Source organism: Arachis duranensis, chromosome 9, assembly GCF_000817695.3.
Source record: "Arachis duranensis cultivar V14167 chromosome 9, aradu.V14167.gnm2.J7QH, whole genome shotgun sequence".
Taxonomy (NCBI): domain Eukaryota; kingdom Viridiplantae; phylum Streptophyta; class Magnoliopsida; order Fabales; family Fabaceae; genus Arachis; species Arachis duranensis.
The window spans coordinates 85,541,595-85,559,094 of record NC_029780.3 but is presented as its reverse complement, the minus strand read 5'-3'; the positions used below and the strand labels follow the sequence as shown (position 1 = coordinate 85,559,094).

Sequence of the window (17,500 nt, the reverse complement as noted above, 5' to 3'; positions counted from 1 at the left end):
GTTCGGAACCCAAAGGCAATCGTTGAGTGAACTGTATCCTCTTTGTGTTAGTTGACCTAAGCCGCACCATTACAGCTGGGGTGGGGCTCGGCCTCCGAACCGTACGTGGGGCGAGTTTCTGCCTCATACAGCTCGGGCCGAAGACCGGGGGAAGTTTAGTTATTTAGAGATGGGGGGACCCAGCAGCTGCCGGTCGGGGCGGGGATAAGCTTGTGAAGAAGCAAATCCCCCCCCAAAAAAAACCTTGATATACTATAGCGCTAGCGCTTCGCGTTCTTTCTATTTCATCCCATTTTTTTCGGGATAGGCGGCGAATACTAATCTAATAAGTGAAGTTGTAGTCGTCTTACAAATTGGCTCGGACACCAGCTTTCCCAAAATCAATTCGTGCCCGCCCATTCTGTCTCGCCCTAAATGGAATGGCTCTCTTAGTTACGCTGCGCCCCGGTCTGAGTCCCCACGTCCGCTCTTCTCCGCCCGCAACCCAAGAAGTTGGCTTTGCCAACACAACATTAGGGCCGTCCCCTTCATTCTATGCCGACCCCGGCCCGGGGCTGGCTTTTTGGGAAGCCCGTTCCCACCGCGCTCACGGCCCGGCTGGCCTTCCAGCGGTAGTGGGAATTATCCCGTTCCCTGGTCAAAGACTTGGTTGGATGCGGGATCTACTCCACGAGGAGCGGTACGGACGTAGATGATATCATCACGACCTCTCTTTTCGTACCGCTAGGGATGCTTAACGCCACTTCGCCAACTGGCGTTACCTGCGCTTTCGTGTCTCTCAGTGTGGTCAGCACTGGGTGTTTCCGAGCAGCGAGGCTTACACCCATTCGCATTAGTTCATCCAAAGTTCCTTACCCTTATGCACGAATTATTGAATAAGCCATCTTCCTATCAAGGTTAAGGAGTCAACTGAGCATCTCAGCGGCGGGATTGAATACCCGGATCGAGTCAGAGTTCACGCCGCCCGCCCTGAACAAATAGGAGGCGTGGGCCACAGGTCGCACATAAGCCGCCGGGTCGCACGACAGAAGAACACCCAACATACAGATGCACACTCCAAAATGTGCAATATTCATCTGAATTGGAGCTTTTTGGTGGTAGTCGTGACCAACAGCCATCAGCTGTCGGCTCGTTGGTAAGGCGAGAGCTTCAAGCCCGATTTCAGGTTCAGGTGGCACACCCCCCACACAAGCACCCCCCGACGAAGGGGGGACGGGGAAAGCTACAGGCCCAAAACCTTCGACCCTTCTTTCTAAATGGGGGTGCCCGGAGCACCTCATCTTGTCATTTCGTTCTTGCTCATTCCCGTTAGGGTTAGGCCGAAGTCTTTGGCGTTTCCTTCTCTGCGCCCGCTCACGCTTTGCTGACCTATCGCGTGGTAAAGAGAAGAGAGTACGAAAGAATAGTAAACAGAGCACACCGCAGAAAGATTCTAAATATGAGAAGTCCCCCTTGGATTCGAGAAGAAGGAAATGAAGAACGGGAACGAAACGAAATGAGGCGTTTCCAGCTCTAGTTTCGGATGAGCTTCTCCCAATTATGTCTGGTAGTAAAATAAGGCGGCCTGCTCTGACCAAGACTCCACTTTTTGCTCCGTCCATGGAGCGTCTGAATTTCCTGGAATGTAGATAGACCAAAAGAGGGAATGAAGGGATAAGAATTGGAATTAGAGTACCATTGGAAAAAGGGGCACCTGTGGGAACATCTCTACTGACGAACCATTTCAATAGTAAGGGTGCTGCCGTGCCACGAGGCACGACCATAGAAGTAATGAAAAAGAAAAAGTTATGTAGTTGGACCATCCGCTCTATCCGTTCGAGTTTCGCTTCTCTAGAGAAGATGAGACGCTAAAAATGAAAGTGTTCGCAACGCATATCGAAAGGATACCAATGAAGCCGACCATTAATGACTTGTTCGAACACCGGGAGCGGTCTGATCCCTTATTTGATCATACCTCTCTTAGAAACATAATACAAAAGCAAACTCTCATAGTTCGGAGCCCAGCTCCAACTACTTCTTCGTAAGGTGAGGTACTTCTTTCGGTTTGAATAGGGGTCGCTCTTCTTTTCCATTTTCTGTCTGGTTTTGGTCCTCCTCCTACCTCTGTTTGCAACGGCTACAGACGCATGTTAACGTGAATTGCGTATAGAAACAAAAAGAGCCACTTATTTTATTTATTCTCGGAGCTGGCCCATTGATTCCCTGCGGTTAAAACTATTGACCATCCACTCGGTCTAACAGAATATGCGAATGATGGATGGCTTGGATGACCCGCAGATAGGGAAGGCTTTGCCGGGTGCCATGCTCCATTATTTGCATGACATAGGACTGATAGGTCCGTGGCGTCATCAGCCCCCCCCCCGCAGGGAATGGAGATAGTAACGAATGTCACGGTACCTATCAAGAATAGAAAGGGGGTAAAAACCGTCCGCTACCAACGCAGCTTCCACACGCCGTTCTACTTGTAATTTTTAATTGACTATGGATGGACACCTGACGGTTCAACCCGTCAGCCCCCCCAAGATTCTGGAGCCCGTAGCGGCAATAAAGAATATCTATTAGAAATGCGTCCGAGATTAGGGGAGGTTCTTATTCCGGGATAATAGAATAACCGGTTGAGGTAGGGGCGCCGCTGGGGCGGGTTGGGGCGCTTCAAGAGGTGCTTCGGTTCTATACCTGGCGGAGTTGGTGGCCCTTCCATCCCAGCGATCCCATCGCAATGGGCGAGAACTTGATCTTGAACGACTAAAGGAATAGTGGCCCCCCCTAAAACAGAAAGAAGATACAATATTTTCTTCCAAGTCAAGTCCGATGCTCTCAACTCTTGAGAGACTTTCTCTTTTAAGACAAGACCTCAGGCTCAGGTTTTCCGCAATTTCGAATCCAGTGGAAGGCCCTTGACATAGCATTGAGAAATTGTTGAAACATAGTGTAGTGATTGATTGAGAAAAATTGATTCCCTCCAGACAGAAAGTTCATGTAGGAGTCTTGAAGAATTCATTCTATTGAGTTGTGCTTGGTTGTTGACCAAAGAAAGAAAGGATGCATGGGACTTTTGGCTTTATTATCATTCAGCGCAGTTGCCGCCTCTTTAGAAATAAAATAAATAAAGGACAAAGCGCTGTTCACGTTAAAGCTACTTTGTTGCCTACTACTATAATACGAGAACTACACTACGATAATTTTTATATACATCGGTAAGGCATGAACTCCAACTGAAGGAATGAAGCCCATATCATACAAACCTACATACTACCTACTTTCTTTACCTTTACATACGCTATTTTCTACATCGAAAGCGCACTAAGACTATTGAAAGGTTGGAAATCCGGATTCTTAATCTGGAAAGCGCTGGTTCGAGCCCAGATCCTATGCGGATAAAAGCGTTGCCCCAGCTCGTGACAAGACCTTTGTTTAATATCTCGGCGCCTCTTCTCCTTAGACGGATGACTCTCCCATGATCTGAGACAGCCTCTTTTTCCTTCACTTACAAAGGGGGGCTTAAAAGCATTTATTCTTCAAAGGGAATAAACTCCTTCTTCTTTTCCCACTAGGGTGAAAGGTGAACCTCACCTCTTATCCAATTCCGGAGGCTTTCGATCTGACATCTTTACTTGAAAGCTCTCTCTGTGCGCTTATCCTCGCCCTTTGCTTAGCGCTAGCTTTTTTCTTCTTTCTTTAGTTTCGAAAACGGAAAGGAAAGAAAGTAGGATAATGGAGGATACGGAATGAATGCTCTTCGATGCTAGCTAGGTGTGGACGGAAACTTCCCTTATTTTACAACGGGTGGGAAATCCTGCGCCTTCATTTAATCAGGTAAATCACTCTATTAGGACAATTGATAAGGGATCTTACGAAAAGGGCTATCAAACGGCTGTGACTTTCAATTGGCCTAGGTTCCCGGTCTGCGCTTGCCATTCTTGCGGATAGGACGACCAAGGCTCATCTATTGAAGAGAGTCAGTTACAATAACAGATGGGGATGGATATTACGCGCCAACTGCTGAAAGAAAGGACCGAATCAACAGCACTTTCTCTAAAGACTGAACCAAGGGCACCACTTTCTAGGATTCTTAGTCGAGTGAGTTCAACTGATTCTTCATCCCCGAAGTAAGCACACTTTCTTTCTTAAAGCTTCAGCTACTCTTTTCGCCTAATAGGCAAAGGGAATAGAGCGATTGTTGCAATCAGAGAAGCCTGCCCTATTTAAGAGAATGGCGAAGTGGTTACTGATGCTATCTGAACTTGAGATAACAAATCTCACATTTCTATACTCCATCATAGACAAGACCGTCTAAACTAGACAGAAAAACAATCCTTCTTTCCGGCTCCGGGATCAATGCTGGGCACGGGGGTTAAAGTAAGAGTGATTGACCTACCTTCATTCCATACGTGCCTGCTTACCATGCTTGAAGAGTTACTTCTTAACTACATGAGTAGACTGCTTTCCTTAATCGGCTACGCTCCTCTGGAACCGCTATTCTAAATTCCAATCCAGTAACCTGGGAAAGGAAGAGAAGGGGAATGAAGGAAAAACCTTCTTCCATAGAAGAGGCTAATCGAGATCCGTAGAGGCATAAGGCGCTACGCCGACTGGCTTCATTCAAGTTTGTGCTGGCTGTTAAGCTGTGCTTCCTTCAGCTGCTTGATCGGATGTAAAAACTTTTACTTTTAAGTGGTGTACCGATTGATGATTGAAAGCATACGGACTATTGAACGGCTCTTGATGGGGCTTTCACTTTATGTCTTGCAGTAAGAAGCTAGCAGAAGAGCGCTTCCCCCCTGTCCTCGGGCATAAATTGGATCAGGGAGATGTTTTCATTAGAATGATCGACATACCGCCTTGACCACTGAAAAGACAGGTTCGAAGAAAGGCTACGCCAAAGACGGAACCTAACTCCAATTATAGCCAGTCGATCTCCTCCTCTTGACCTCGTATCCGACTTCTTCTTCTTTCTTGAACCGAGGAGCGAATGCTTCTAAAGCATTTATTTTCTTGGTTGGAAAAGTGGTGCATTTCTGTTCTTTTGAAAGACCATCTGTCTTACTTTGTTCGCAATACTTTCTTTGTCTGCAAAAGCGATAGATTCCCAGTGCTTGAATAAACTTACTTGGAGCCTTCCTTCACTCCTGAACTAGTAGACTCAACTGAGTGCGCCTATGATAGGATAGGATCCTGCTACTAAGGAAAGGACTCTAAGAGACTGACTTGCGATCCAAAGAAAGTGAGATTCTGGTCGATAATAAAGTTTGAGACACTCTTGGCGAGTTTCTGCCTCATACAGCTCGGGCCGAAGACCGGGGGAAGTTTAGTTATTTAGAGATGGGGGGACCCAGCAGCTGCCGGTCGGGGCGGGGATAAGCTTGTGAAGAAGCAAATCCCCCCCCAAAAAAAACCTTGATATACTATAGCGCTAGCGCTTCGCGTTCTTTCTATTTCATCCCATTTTTTTCGGGATAGGCGGCGAATACTAATCTAATAAGTGAAGTTGTAGTCGTCTTACAAATTGGCTCGGACACCAGCTTTCCCAAAATCAATTCGTGCCCGCCCATTCTGTCTCGCCCTAAATGGAATGGCTCTCTTAGTTACGCTGCGCCCCGGTCTGAGTCCCCACGTCCGCTCTTCTCCGCCCGCAACCCAAGAAGTTGGCTTTGCCAACACAACATTAGGGCCGTCCCCTTCATTCTATGCCGACCCCGGCCCGGGGCTGGCTTTTTGGGAAGCCCGTTCCCACCGCGCTCACGGCCCGGCTGGCCTTCCAGCGGTAGTGGGAATTATCCCGTTCCCTGGTCAAAGACTTGGTTGGATGCGGGATCTACTCCACGAGGAGCGGTACGGACGTAGATGATATCATCACGACCTCTCTTTTCGTACCGCTAGGGATGCTTAACGCCACTTCGCCAACTGGCGTTACCTGCGCTTTCGTGTCTCTCAGTGTGGTCAGCACTGGGTGTTTCCGAGCAGCGAGGCTTACACCCATTCGCATTAGTTCATCCAAAGTTCCTTACCCTTATGCACGAATTATTGAATAAGCCATCTTCCTATCAAGGTTAAGGAGTCAACTGAGCATCTCAGCGGCGGGATTGAATACCCGGATCGAGTCAGAGTTCACGCCGCCCGCCCTGAACAAATAGGAGGCGTGGGCCACAGGTCGCACATAAGCCGCCGGGTCGCACGACAGAAGAACACCCAACATACAGATGCACACTCCAAAATGTGCAATATTCATCTGAATTGGAGCTTTTTGGTGGTAGTCGTGACCAACAGCCATCAGCTGTCGGCTCGTTGGTAAGGCGAGAGCTTCAAGCCCGATTTCAGGTTCAGGTGGCACACCCCCCACACAAGCACCCCCCGACGAAGGGGGGACGGGGAAAGCTACAGGCCCAAAACCTTCGACCCTTCTTTCTAAATGGGGGTGCCCGGAGCACCTCATCTTGTCATTTCGTTCTTGCTCATTCCCGTTAGGGTTAGGCCGAAGTCTTTGGCGTTTCCTTCTCTGCGCCCGCTCACGCTTTGCTGACCTATCGCGTGGTAAAGAGAAGAGAGTACGAAAGAATAGTAAACAGAGCACACCGCAGAAAGATTCTAAATATGAGAAGTCCCCCTTGGATTCGAGAAGAAGGAAATGAAGAACGGGAACGAAACGAAATGAGGCGTTTCCAGCTCTAGTTTCGGATGAGCTTCTCCCAATTATGTCTGGTAGTAAAATAAGGCGGCCTGCTCTGACCAAGACTCCACTTTTTGCTCCGTCCATGGAGCGTCTGAATTTCCTGGAATGTAGATAGACCAAAAGAGGGAATGAAGGGATAAGAATTGGAATTAGAGTACCATTGGAAAAAGGGGCACCTGTGGGAACATCTCTACTGACGAACCATTTCAATAGTAAGGGTGCTGCCGTGCCACGAGGCACGACCATAGAAGTAATGAAAAAGAAAAAGTTATGTAGTTGGACCATCCGCTCTATCCGTTCGAGTTTCGCTTCTCTAGAGAAGATGAGACGCTAAAAATGAAAGTGTTCGCAACGCATATCGAAAGGATACCAATGAAGCCGACCATTAATGACTTGTTCGAACACCGGGAGCGGTCTGATCCCTTATTTGATCATACCTCTCTTAGAAACATAATACAAAAGCAAACTCTCATAGTTCGGAGCCCAGCTCCAACTACTTCTTCGTAAGGTGAGGTACTTCTTTCGGTTTGAATAGGGGTCGCTCTTCTTTTCCATTTTCTGTCTGGTTTTGGTCCTCCTCCTACCTCTGTTTGCAACGGCTACAGACGCATGTTAACGTGAATTGCGTATAGAAACAAAAAGAGCCACTTATTTTATTTATTCTCGGAGCTGGCCCATTGATTCCCTGCGGTTAAAACTATTGACCATCCACTCGGTCTAACAGAATATGCGAATGATGGATGGCTTGGATGACCCGCAGATAGGGAAGGCTTTGCCGGGTGCCATGCTCCATTATTTGCATGACATAGGACTGATAGGTCCGTGGCGTCATCAGCCCCCCCCCCGCAGGGAATGGAGATAGTAACGAATGTCACGGTACCTATCAAGAATAGAAAGGGGGTAAAAACCGTCCGCTACCAACGCAGCTTCCACACGCCGTTCTACTTGTAATTTTTAATTGACTATGGATGGACACCTGACGGTTCAACCCGTCAGCCCCCCCAAGATTCTGGAGCCCGTAGCGGCAATAAAGAATATCTATTAGAAATGCGTCCGAGATTAGGGGAGGTTCTTATTCCGGGATAATAGAATAACCGGTTGAGGTAGGGGCGCCGCTGGGGCGGGTTGGGGCGCTTCAAGAGGTGCTTCGGTTCTATACCTGGCGGAGTTGGTGGCCCTTCCATCCCAGCGATCCCATCGCAATGGGCGAGAACTTGATCTTGAACGACTAAAGGAATAGTGGCCCCCCCTAAAACAGAAAGAAGATACAATATTTTCTTCCAAGTCAAGTCCGATGCTCTCAACTCTTGAGAGACTTTCTCTTTTAAGACAAGACCTCAGGCTCAGGTTTTCCGCAATTTCGAATCCAGTGGAAGGCCCTTGACATAGCATTGAGAAATTGTTGAAACATAGTGTAGTGATTGATTGAGAAAAATTGATTCCCTCCAGACAGAAAGTTCATGTAGGAGTCTTGAAGAATTCATTCTATTGAGTTGTGCTTGGTTGTTGACCAAAGAAAGAAAGGATGCATGGGACTTTTGGCTTTATTATCATTCAGCGCAGTTGCCGCCTCTTTAGAAATAAAATAAATAAAGGACAAAGCGCTGTTCACGTTAAAGCTACTTTGTTGCCTACTACTATAATACGAGAACTACACTACGATAATTTTTATATACATCGGTAAGGCATGAACTCCAACTGAAGGAATGAAGCCCATATCATACAAACCTACATACTACCTACTTTCTTTACCTTTACATACGCTATTTTCTACATCGAAAGCGCACTAAGACTATTGAAAGGTTGGAAATCCGGATTCTTAATCTGGAAAGCGCTGGTTCGAGCCCAGATCCTATGCGGATAAAAGCGTTGCCCCAGCTCGTGACAAGACCTTTGTTTAATATCTCGGCGCCTCTTCTCCTTAGACGGATGACTCTCCCATGATCTGAGACAGCCTCTTTTTCCTTCACTTACAAAGGGGGGCTTAAAAGCATTTATTCTTCAAAGGGAATAAACTCCTTCTTCTTTTCCCACTAGGGTGAAAGGTGAACCTCACCTCTTATCCAATTCCGGAGGCTTTCGATCTGACATCTTTACTTGAAAGCTCTCTCTGTGCGCTTATCCTCGCCCTTTGCTTAGCGCTAGCTTTTTTCTTCTTTCTTTAGTTTCGAAAACGGAAAGGAAAGAAAGTAGGATAATGGAGGATACGGAATGAATGCTCTTCGATGCTAGCTAGGTGTGGACGGAAACTTCCCTTATTTTACAACGGGTGGGAAATCCTGCGCCTTCATTTAATCAGGTAAATCACTCTATTAGGACAATTGATAAGGGATCTTACGAAAAGGGCTATCAAACGGCTGTGACTTTCAATTGGCCTAGGTTCCCGGTCTGCGCTTGCCATTCTTGCGGATAGGACGACCAAGGCTCATCTATTGAAGAGAGTCAGTTACAATAACAGATGGGGATGGATATTACGCGCCAACTGCTGAAAGAAAGGACCGAATCAACAGCACTTTCTCTAAAGACTGAACCAAGGGCACCACTTTCTAGGATTCTTAGTCGAGTGAGTTCAACTGATTCTTCATCCCCGAAGTAAGCACACTTTCTTTCTTAAAGCTTCAGCTACTCTTTTCGCCTAATAGGCAAAGGGAATAGAGCGATTGTTGCAATCAGAGAAGCCTGCCCTATTTAAGAGAATGGCGAAGTGGTTACTGATGCTATCTGAACTTGAGATAACAAATCTCACATTTCTATACTCCATCATAGACAAGACCGTCTAAACTAGACAGAAAAACAATCCTTCTTTCCGGCTCCGGGATCAATGCTGGGCACGGGGGTTAAAGTAAGAGTGATTGACCTACCTTCATTCCATACGTGCCTGCTTACCATGCTTGAAGAGTTACTTCTTAACTACATGAGTAGACTGCTTTCCTTAATCGGCTACGCTCCTCTGGAACCGCTATTCTAAATTCCAATCCAGTAACCTGGGAAAGGAAGAGAAGGGGAATGAAGGAAAAACCTTCTTCCATAGAAGAGGCTAATCGAGATCCGTAGAGGCATAAGGCGCTACGCCGACTGGCTTCATTCAAGTTTGTGCTGGCTGTTAAGCTGTGCTTCCTTCAGCTGCTTGATCGGATGTAAAAACTTTTACTTTTAAGTGGTGTACCGATTGATGATTGAAAGCATACGGACTATTGAACGGCTCTTGATGGGGCTTTCACTTTATGTCTTGCAGTAAGAAGCTAGCAGAAGAGCGCTTCCCCCCTGTCCTCGGGCATAAATTGGATCAGGGAGATGTTTTCATTAGAATGATCGACATACCGCCTTGACCACTGAAAAGACAGGTTCGAAGAAAGGCTACGCCAAAGACGGAACCTAACTCCAATTATAGCCAGTCGATCTCCTCCTCTTGACCTCGTATCCGACTTCTTCTTCTTTCTTGAACCGAGGAGCGAATGCTTCTAAAGCATTTATTTTCTTGGTTGGAAAAGTGGTGCATTTCTGTTCTTTTGAAAGACCATCTGTCTTACTTTGTTCGCAATACTTTCTTTGTCTGCAAAAGCGATAGATTCCCAGTGCTTGAATAAACTTACTTGGAGCCTTCCTTCACTCCTGAACTAGTAGACTCAACTGAGTGCGCCTATGATAGGATAGGATCCTGCTACTAAGGAAAGGACTCTAAGAGACTGACTTGCGATCCAAAGAAAGTGAGATTCTGGTCGATAATAAAGTTTGAGACACTCTTAGGATCATCGGTCTACTCTACCTCAATTCACCATTTCGAACTTTATACAGAAGGTTTTTCCGTACCAGCTCCTTCCACCTATACCGCAGTTGAAGCACCTAAAGGAGAATTTGGTGTCTTTCTTGTCAGTAATGGAAGCAATCGTCCCTACCGTCGTAAAATAAGAGCACCCGGCTCTGCCCATTCACAAGGACTCGATTCTATGTCCAAACATCACATGCCAGCAGATGTGGTCACCATCATAGGTACTCAAGATATTGTGTCTGGAGAGGTGGATAGATAGGATTCCTAGTTGCTCGATCAGCTTTATTGCGAGCCAAAAACCTTTTTGGATTTTTTCCCCTGACACACATACCACTGTCCTGTACACTAAGTCAAACTAGCTCTAGAGTACGGGCCGGGCCCTCCATCCTACCTCCCCGCCCTTTGAAGTAGAGAGGGAGAAATGGATAGAGGCAATCTATTTATTGAATATGAATATGAAAGGGATCCCAATAGCAATAGGAAAGAGAGAGAAGACCATGTCGAAAGGATTCTGTCCATCAATCCAATCCTATTTTGTTCACATTGAAGGAATTGAATCCATAGTAAAAATACACCAATGCACAAAAGAGTTAACTCTTGAAGAGCGGGTATATTAGGCAAAGAATAGGACGAGGGAGCTCTTACTGCTCGAGAAGGAGCTGTGATACTTATGTTTGTTCTCGCATCCGCAATCGAAAGGGCAGAAGCAAACAAACCCGGACCATGAAAGGAAAGGGGGGTTCAGCACCCTCCTGACCGTCCATTACCTTTGATTGAAAGCAATCCTTACCTTCACGGACCCTAGTTTTAAGCAGCGCAGCACCAGAAAGAGTCAAAGGTACCACACGAACGGACTAAGCAACAAGGTCCGAAGGGGTAGTAGCTTCTGGTGTGGGAGCAAGGAGTGGTTAATGGAAGGACCATAAAATATATATATAAACATTAAGAGCCTGACCACCGAAGCATTTTCATTACTTTCCACAGAAGAGAGCATCAACAAAGTTCAATACACAAACAAAAACTACTAGTGGTATGTAAGTCTCTAGTGAGCTTGCGCTGCCGTTCCACTCTATTTAGGTAAACACCATATCCCTCTATTCGGCTTAGGCGTTTCGGGAGTGAACAAGCAGAGCAGATATTCTTTCCGGGATGACAAGAGGAGACCATATTTATGAAACAGATTTCTTTGGTCTTTCTCACCTTGGCCCTTTGCCTTTGAAATTTATTAATAGCTTTTCATAGAGGGTTGAAGACTCCTTTTCTTTTTTTTTATGCAATTATGAATTCCACGGAACTTTATCGATTCCAACGCAACTTATCCTTTTGGAGCTGACGTAACAAACTACGCGAGCCTCCCGACGAAGCCAACCAAAATCCTATCCGAATAAAAAAAAGAAAAGGCAGTTTCATTATGGTGGTATACCAGCCGCCTGTTCTGGAACTTCCAGTTCCAATCGAAGCATATCTATCCGTAAATGGATTTGTATGTATAGCCACTTCAGTCGTGCTCGTTGTTTCTCTAAAGTATCTTTTTTCTGGGAACATGGTCAACCATAAATTCTTATGTTCGCGATTCTTCATCCACCGATGCAGAAAATGCTCAAGTTTTCCATTCTCATATGAGGCCGAAAAGTTTATTGGCAACAGGTCGGCACGAAGTGATTCACCATGCTCAAACATGAGGCGATCGTTCGTTAGGGACGGTTTATAGATCATAAAATTCCCACAAATGGAATGAGAAGTGGGTCCATGTAAATGATCGAGACCTCGGAAACAACAACGCTCCTTCCCCATATGGAGTTCGGAACCCAAAGGCAATCGTTGAGTGAACTGTATCCTCTTTGTGTTAGTTGACCTAAGCCGCACCATTACAGCTGGGGTGGGGCTCGGCCTCCGAACCGTACGTGGGGCGAGTTTCTGCCTCATACAGCTCGGGCCGAAGACCGGGGGAAGTTTAGTTATTTAGAGATGGGGGGACCCAGCAGCTGCCGGTCGGGGCGGGGATAAGCTTGTGAAGAAGCAAATCCCCCCCCAAAAAAAACCTTGATATACTATAGCGCTAGCGCTTCGCGTTCTTTCTATTTCATCCCATTTTTTTCGGGATAGGCGGCGAATACTAATCTAATAAGTGAAGTTGTAGTCGTCTTACAAATTGGCTCGGACACCAGCTTTCCCAAAATCAATTCGTGCCCGCCCATTCTGTCTCGCCCTAAATGGAATGGCTCTCTTAGTTACGCTGCGCCCCGGTCTGAGTCCCCACGTCCGCTCTTCTCCGCCCGCAACCCAAGAAGTTGGCTTTGCCAACACAACATTAGGGCCGTCCCCTTCATTCTATGCCGACCCCGGCCCGGGGCTGGCTTTTTGGGAAGCCCGTTCCCACCGCGCTCACGGCCCGGCTGGCCTTCCAGCGGTAGTGGGAATTATCCCGTTCCCTGGTCAAAGACTTGGTTGGATGCGGGATCTACTCCACGAGGAGCGGTACGGACGTAGATGATATCATCACGACCTCTCTTTTCGTACCGCTAGGGATGCTTAACGCCACTTCGCCAACTGGCGTTACCTGCGCTTTCGTGTCTCTCAGTGTGGTCAGCACTGGGTGTTTCCGAGCAGCGAGGCTTACACCCATTCGCATTAGTTCATCCAAAGTTCCTTACCCTTATGCACGAATTATTGAATAAGCCATCTTCCTATCAAGGTTAAGGAGTCAACTGAGCATCTCAGCGGCGGGATTGAATACCCGGATCGAGTCAGAGTTCACGCCGCCCGCCCTGAACAAATAGGAGGCGTGGGCCACAGGTCGCACATAAGCCGCCGGGTCGCACGACAGAAGAACACCCAACATACAGATGCACACTCCAAAATGTGCAATATTCATCTGAATTGGAGCTTTTTGGTGGTAGTCGTGACCAACAGCCATCAGCTGTCGGCTCGTTGGTAAGGCGAGAGCTTCAAGCCCGATTTCAGGTTCAGGTGGCACACCCCCCACACAAGCACCCCCCGACGAAGGGGGGACGGGGAAAGCTACAGGCCCAAAACCTTCGACCCTTCTTTCTAAATGGGGGTGCCCGGAGCACCTCATCTTGTCATTTCGTTCTTGCTCATTCCCGTTAGGGTTAGGCCGAAGTCTTTGGCGTTTCCTTCTCTGCGCCCGCTCACGCTTTGCTGACCTATCGCGTGGTAAAGAGAAGAGAGTACGAAAGAATAGTAAACAGAGCACACCGCAGAAAGATTCTAAATATGAGAAGTCCCCCTTGGATTCGAGAAGAAGGAAATGAAGAACGGGAACGAAACGAAATGAGGCGTTTCCAGCTCTAGTTTCGGATGAGCTTCTCCCAATTATGTCTGGTAGTAAAATAAGGCGGCCTGCTCTGACCAAGACTCCACTTTTTGCTCCGTCCATGGAGCGTCTGAATTTCCTGGAATGTAGATAGACCAAAAGAGGGAATGAAGGGATAAGAATTGGAATTAGAGTACCATTGGAAAAAGGGGCACCTGTGGGAACATCTCTACTGACGAACCATTTCAATAGTAAGGGTGCTGCCGTGCCACGAGGCACGACCATAGAAGTAATGAAAAAGAAAAAGTTATGTAGTTGGACCATCCGCTCTATCCGTTCGAGTTTCGCTTCTCTAGAGAAGATGAGACGCTAAAAATGAAAGTGTTCGCAACGCATATCGAAAGGATACCAATGAAGCCGACCATTAATGACTTGTTCGAACACCGGGAGCGGTCTGATCCCTTATTTGATCATACCTCTCTTAGAAACATAATACAAAAGCAAACTCTCATAGTTCGGAGCCCAGCTCCAACTACTTCTTCGTAAGGTGAGGTACTTCTTTCGGTTTGAATAGGGGTCGCTCTTCTTTTCCATTTTCTGTCTGGTTTTGGTCCTCCTCCTACCTCTGTTTGCAACGGCTACAGACGCATGTTAACGTGAATTGCGTATAGAAACAAAAAGAGCCACTTATTTTATTTATTCTCGGAGCTGGCCCATTGATTCCCTGCGGTTAAAACTATTGACCATCCACTCGGTCTAACAGAATATGCGAATGATGGATGGCTTGGATGACCCGCAGATAGGGAAGGCTTTGCCGGGTGCCATGCTCCATTATTTGCATGACATAGGACTGATAGGTCCGTGGCGTCATCAGCCCCCCCCCCGCAGGGAATGGAGATAGTAACGAATGTCACGGTACCTATCAAGAATAGAAAGGGGGTAAAAACCGTCCGCTACCAACGCAGCTTCCACACGCCGTTCTACTTGTAATTTTTAATTGACTATGGATGGACACCTGACGGTTCAACCCGTCAGCCCCCCCAAGATTCTGGAGCCCGTAGCGGCAATAAAGAATATCTATTAGAAATGCGTCCGAGATTAGGGGAGGTTCTTATTCCGGGATAATAGAATAACCGGTTGAGGTAGGGGCGCCGCTGGGGCGGGTTGGGGCGCTTCAAGAGGTGCTTCGGTTCTATACCTGGCGGAGTTGGTGGCCCTTCCATCCCAGCGATCCCATCGCAATGGGCGAGAACTTGATCTTGAACGACTAAAGGAATAGTGGCCCCCCCTAAAACAGAAAGAAGATACAATATTTTCTTCCAAGTCAAGTCCGATGCTCTCAACTCTTGAGAGACTTTCTCTTTTAAGACAAGACCTCAGGCTCAGGTTTTCCGCAATTTCGAATCCAGTGGAAGGCCCTTGACATAGCATTGAGAAATTGTTGAAACATAGTGTAGTGATTGATTGAGAAAAATTGATTCCCTCCAGACAGAAAGTTCATGTAGGAGTCTTGAAGAATTCATTCTATTGAGTTGTGCTTGGTTGTTGACCAAAGAAAGAAAGGATGCATGGGACTTTTGGCTTTATTATCATTCAGCGCAGTTGCCGCCTCTTTAGAAATAAAATAAATAAAGGACAAAGCGCTGTTCACGTTAAAGCTACTTTGTTGCCTACTACTATAATACGAGAACTACACTACGATAATTTTTATATACATCGGTAAGGCATGAACTCCAACTGAAGGAATGAAGCCCATATCATACAAACCTACATACTACCTACTTTCTTTACCTTTACATACGCTATTTTCTACATCGAAAGCGCACTAAGACTATTGAAAGGTTGGAAATCCGGATTCTTAATCTGGAAAGCGCTGGTTCGAGCCCAGATCCTATGCGGATAAAAGCGTTGCCCCAGCTCGTGACAAGACCTTTGTTTAATATCTCGGCGCCTCTTCTCCTTAGACGGATGACTCTCCCATGATCTGAGACAGCCTCTTTTTCCTTCACTTACAAAGGGGGGCTTAAAAGCATTTATTCTTCAAAGGGAATAAACTCCTTCTTCTTTTCCCACTAGGGTGAAAGGTGAACCTCACCTCTTATCCAATTCCGGAGGCTTTCGATCTGACATCTTTACTTGAAAGCTCTCTCTGTGCGCTTATCCTCGCCCTTTGCTTAGCGCTAGCTTTTTTCTTCTTTCTTTAGTTTCGAAAACGGAAAGGAAAGAAAGTAGGATAATGGAGGATACGGAATGAATGCTCTTCGATGCTAGCTAGGTGTGGACGGAAACTTCCCTTATTTTACAACGGGTGGGAAATCCTGCGCCTTCATTTAATCAGGTAAATCACTCTATTAGGACAATTGATAAGGGATCTTACGAAAAGGGCTATCAAACGGCTGTGACTTTCAATTGGCCTAGGTTCCCGGTCTGCGCTTGCCATTCTTGCGGATAGGACGACCAAGGCTCATCTATTGAAGAGAGTCAGTTACAATAACAGATGGGGATGGATATTACGCGCCAACTGCTGAAAGAAAGGACCGAATCAACAGCACTTTCTCTAAAGACTGAACCAAGGGCACCACTTTCTAGGATTCTTAGTCGAGTGAGTTCAACTGATTCTTCATCCCCGAAGTAAGCACACTTTCTTTCTTAAAGCTTCAGCTACTCTTTTCGCCTAATAGGCAAAGGGAATAGAGCGATTGTTGCAATCAGAGAAGCCTGCCCTATTTAAGAGAATGGCGAAGTGGTTACTGATGCTATCTGAACTTGAGATAACAAATCTCACATTTCTATACTCCATCATAGACAAGACCGTCTAAACTAGACAGAAAAACAATCCTTCTTTCCGGCTCCGGGATCAATGCTGGGCACGGGGGTTAAAGTAAGAGTGATTGACCTACCTTCATTCCATACGTGCCTGCTTACCATGCTTGAAGAGTTACTTCTTAACTACATGAGTAGACTGCTTTCCTTAATCGGCTACGCTCCTCTGGAACCGCTATTCTAAATTCCAATCCAGTAACCTGGGAAAGGAAGAGAAGGGGAATGAAGGAAAAACCTTCTTCCATAGAAGAGGCTAATCGAGATCCGTAGAGGCATAAGGCGCTACGCCGACTGGCTTCATTCAAGTTTGTGCTGGCTGTTAAGCTGTGCTTCCTTCAGCTGCTTGATCGGATGTAAAAACTTTTACTTTTAAGTGGTGTACCGATTGATGATTGAAAGCATACGGACTATTGAACGGCTCTTGATGGGGCTTTCACTTTATGTCTTGCAGTAAGAAGCTAGCAGAAGAGCGCTTCCCCCCTGTCCTCGGGCATAAATTGGATCAGGGAGATGTTTTCATTAGAATGATCGACATACCGCCTTGACCACTGAAAAGACAGGTTCGAAGAAAGGCTACGCCAAAGACGGAACCTAACTCCAATTATAGCCAGTCGATCTCCTCCTCTTGACCTCGTATCCGACTTCTTCTTCTTTCTTGAACCGAGGAGCGAATGCTTCTAAAGCATTTATTTTCTTGGTTGGAAAAGTGGTGCATTTCTGTTCTTTTGAAAGACCATCTGTCTTACTTTGTTCGCAATACTTTCTTTGTCTGCAAAAGCGATAGATTCCCAGTGCTTGAATAAACTTACTTGGAGCCTTCCTTCACTCCTGAACTAGTAGACTCAACTGAGTGCGCCTATGATAGGATAGGATCCTGCTACTAAGGAAAGGACTCTAAGAGACTGACTTGCGATCCAAAGAAAGTGAGATTCTGGTCGATAATAAAGTTTGAGACACTCTT

General features: G+C 46.5%; 5 protein-coding genes across 5 annotated transcripts in view; all 5 read right to left on the bottom strand.

The window, feature by feature from the left end:
- Positions 1 to 127, bottom strand: part of LOC127741437 (cytochrome c biogenesis CcmF C-terminal-like mitochondrial protein) — a 631-nt gene extending 504 nt beyond the window's left edge. The window contains exon 1 of the mRNA XM_052253813.1: positions 1 to 127. This exon is cut by the window's left edge and continues 504 nt beyond it. Coding sequence (XP_052109773.1) covers positions 1 to 127 — 127 coding nt within the window.
- Positions 128 to 905: 778 nt separating this feature from the next.
- LOC127741435 (cytochrome c biogenesis CcmF C-terminal-like mitochondrial protein) lies at positions 906 to 4,797 on the bottom strand. Its single transcript, XM_052253811.1, has one exon. It carries the CDS (start codon positions 1,800 to 1,802, stop codon positions 906 to 908), a length of 897 nt encoding a protein of 298 aa, XP_052109771.1. The 5' UTR covers positions 1,803 to 4,797.
- Positions 4,798 to 5,264: 467 nt separating this feature from the next.
- Positions 5,265 to 9,949, bottom strand: LOC127741436 (cytochrome c biogenesis CcmF C-terminal-like mitochondrial protein). Its single transcript, XM_052253812.1, has one exon. It carries the CDS (start codon positions 6,953 to 6,955, stop codon positions 6,059 to 6,061), a length of 897 nt encoding a protein of 298 aa, XP_052109772.1. The 5' UTR covers positions 6,956 to 9,949; the 3' UTR covers positions 5,265 to 6,058.
- A 1,785-nt stretch (positions 9,950 to 11,734) lies between these two features.
- LOC127741438 (cytochrome c biogenesis CcmF C-terminal-like mitochondrial protein) lies at positions 11,735 to 12,365 on the bottom strand. The gene has a single exon (XM_052253814.1). It carries the CDS (start codon positions 12,363 to 12,365, stop codon positions 11,736 to 11,738), a length of 630 nt encoding a protein of 209 aa, XP_052109774.1. The 3' UTR covers position 11,735.
- Positions 12,366 to 13,143: 778 nt separating this feature from the next.
- Positions 13,144 to 17,034, bottom strand: LOC127741434 (cytochrome c biogenesis CcmF C-terminal-like mitochondrial protein). The gene has a single exon (XM_052253810.1). It carries the CDS (start codon positions 14,038 to 14,040, stop codon positions 13,144 to 13,146), a length of 897 nt encoding a protein of 298 aa, XP_052109770.1. The 5' UTR covers positions 14,041 to 17,034.
- Between the last annotated feature and the right edge of the window lie 466 nt (positions 17,035 to 17,500).

Bases quoted from the DNA above. Each gene is read 5' to 3' on its own strand.
- LOC127741435 (XM_052253811.1), bottom strand. From the start codon at position 1,802: ATGGTCCAACTACATAACTTTTTCTTTTTCATTACTTCTATGGTCGTG.
- LOC127741436 (XM_052253812.1), bottom strand. From the start codon at position 6,955: ATGGTCCAACTACATAACTTTTTCTTTTTCATTACTTCTATGGTCGTG.
- LOC127741438 (XM_052253814.1), bottom strand. From the start codon at position 12,365: ATGAGGCAGAAACTCGCCCCACGTACGGTTCGGAGGCCGAGCCCCACC.
- LOC127741434 (XM_052253810.1), bottom strand. From the start codon at position 14,040: ATGGTCCAACTACATAACTTTTTCTTTTTCATTACTTCTATGGTCGTG.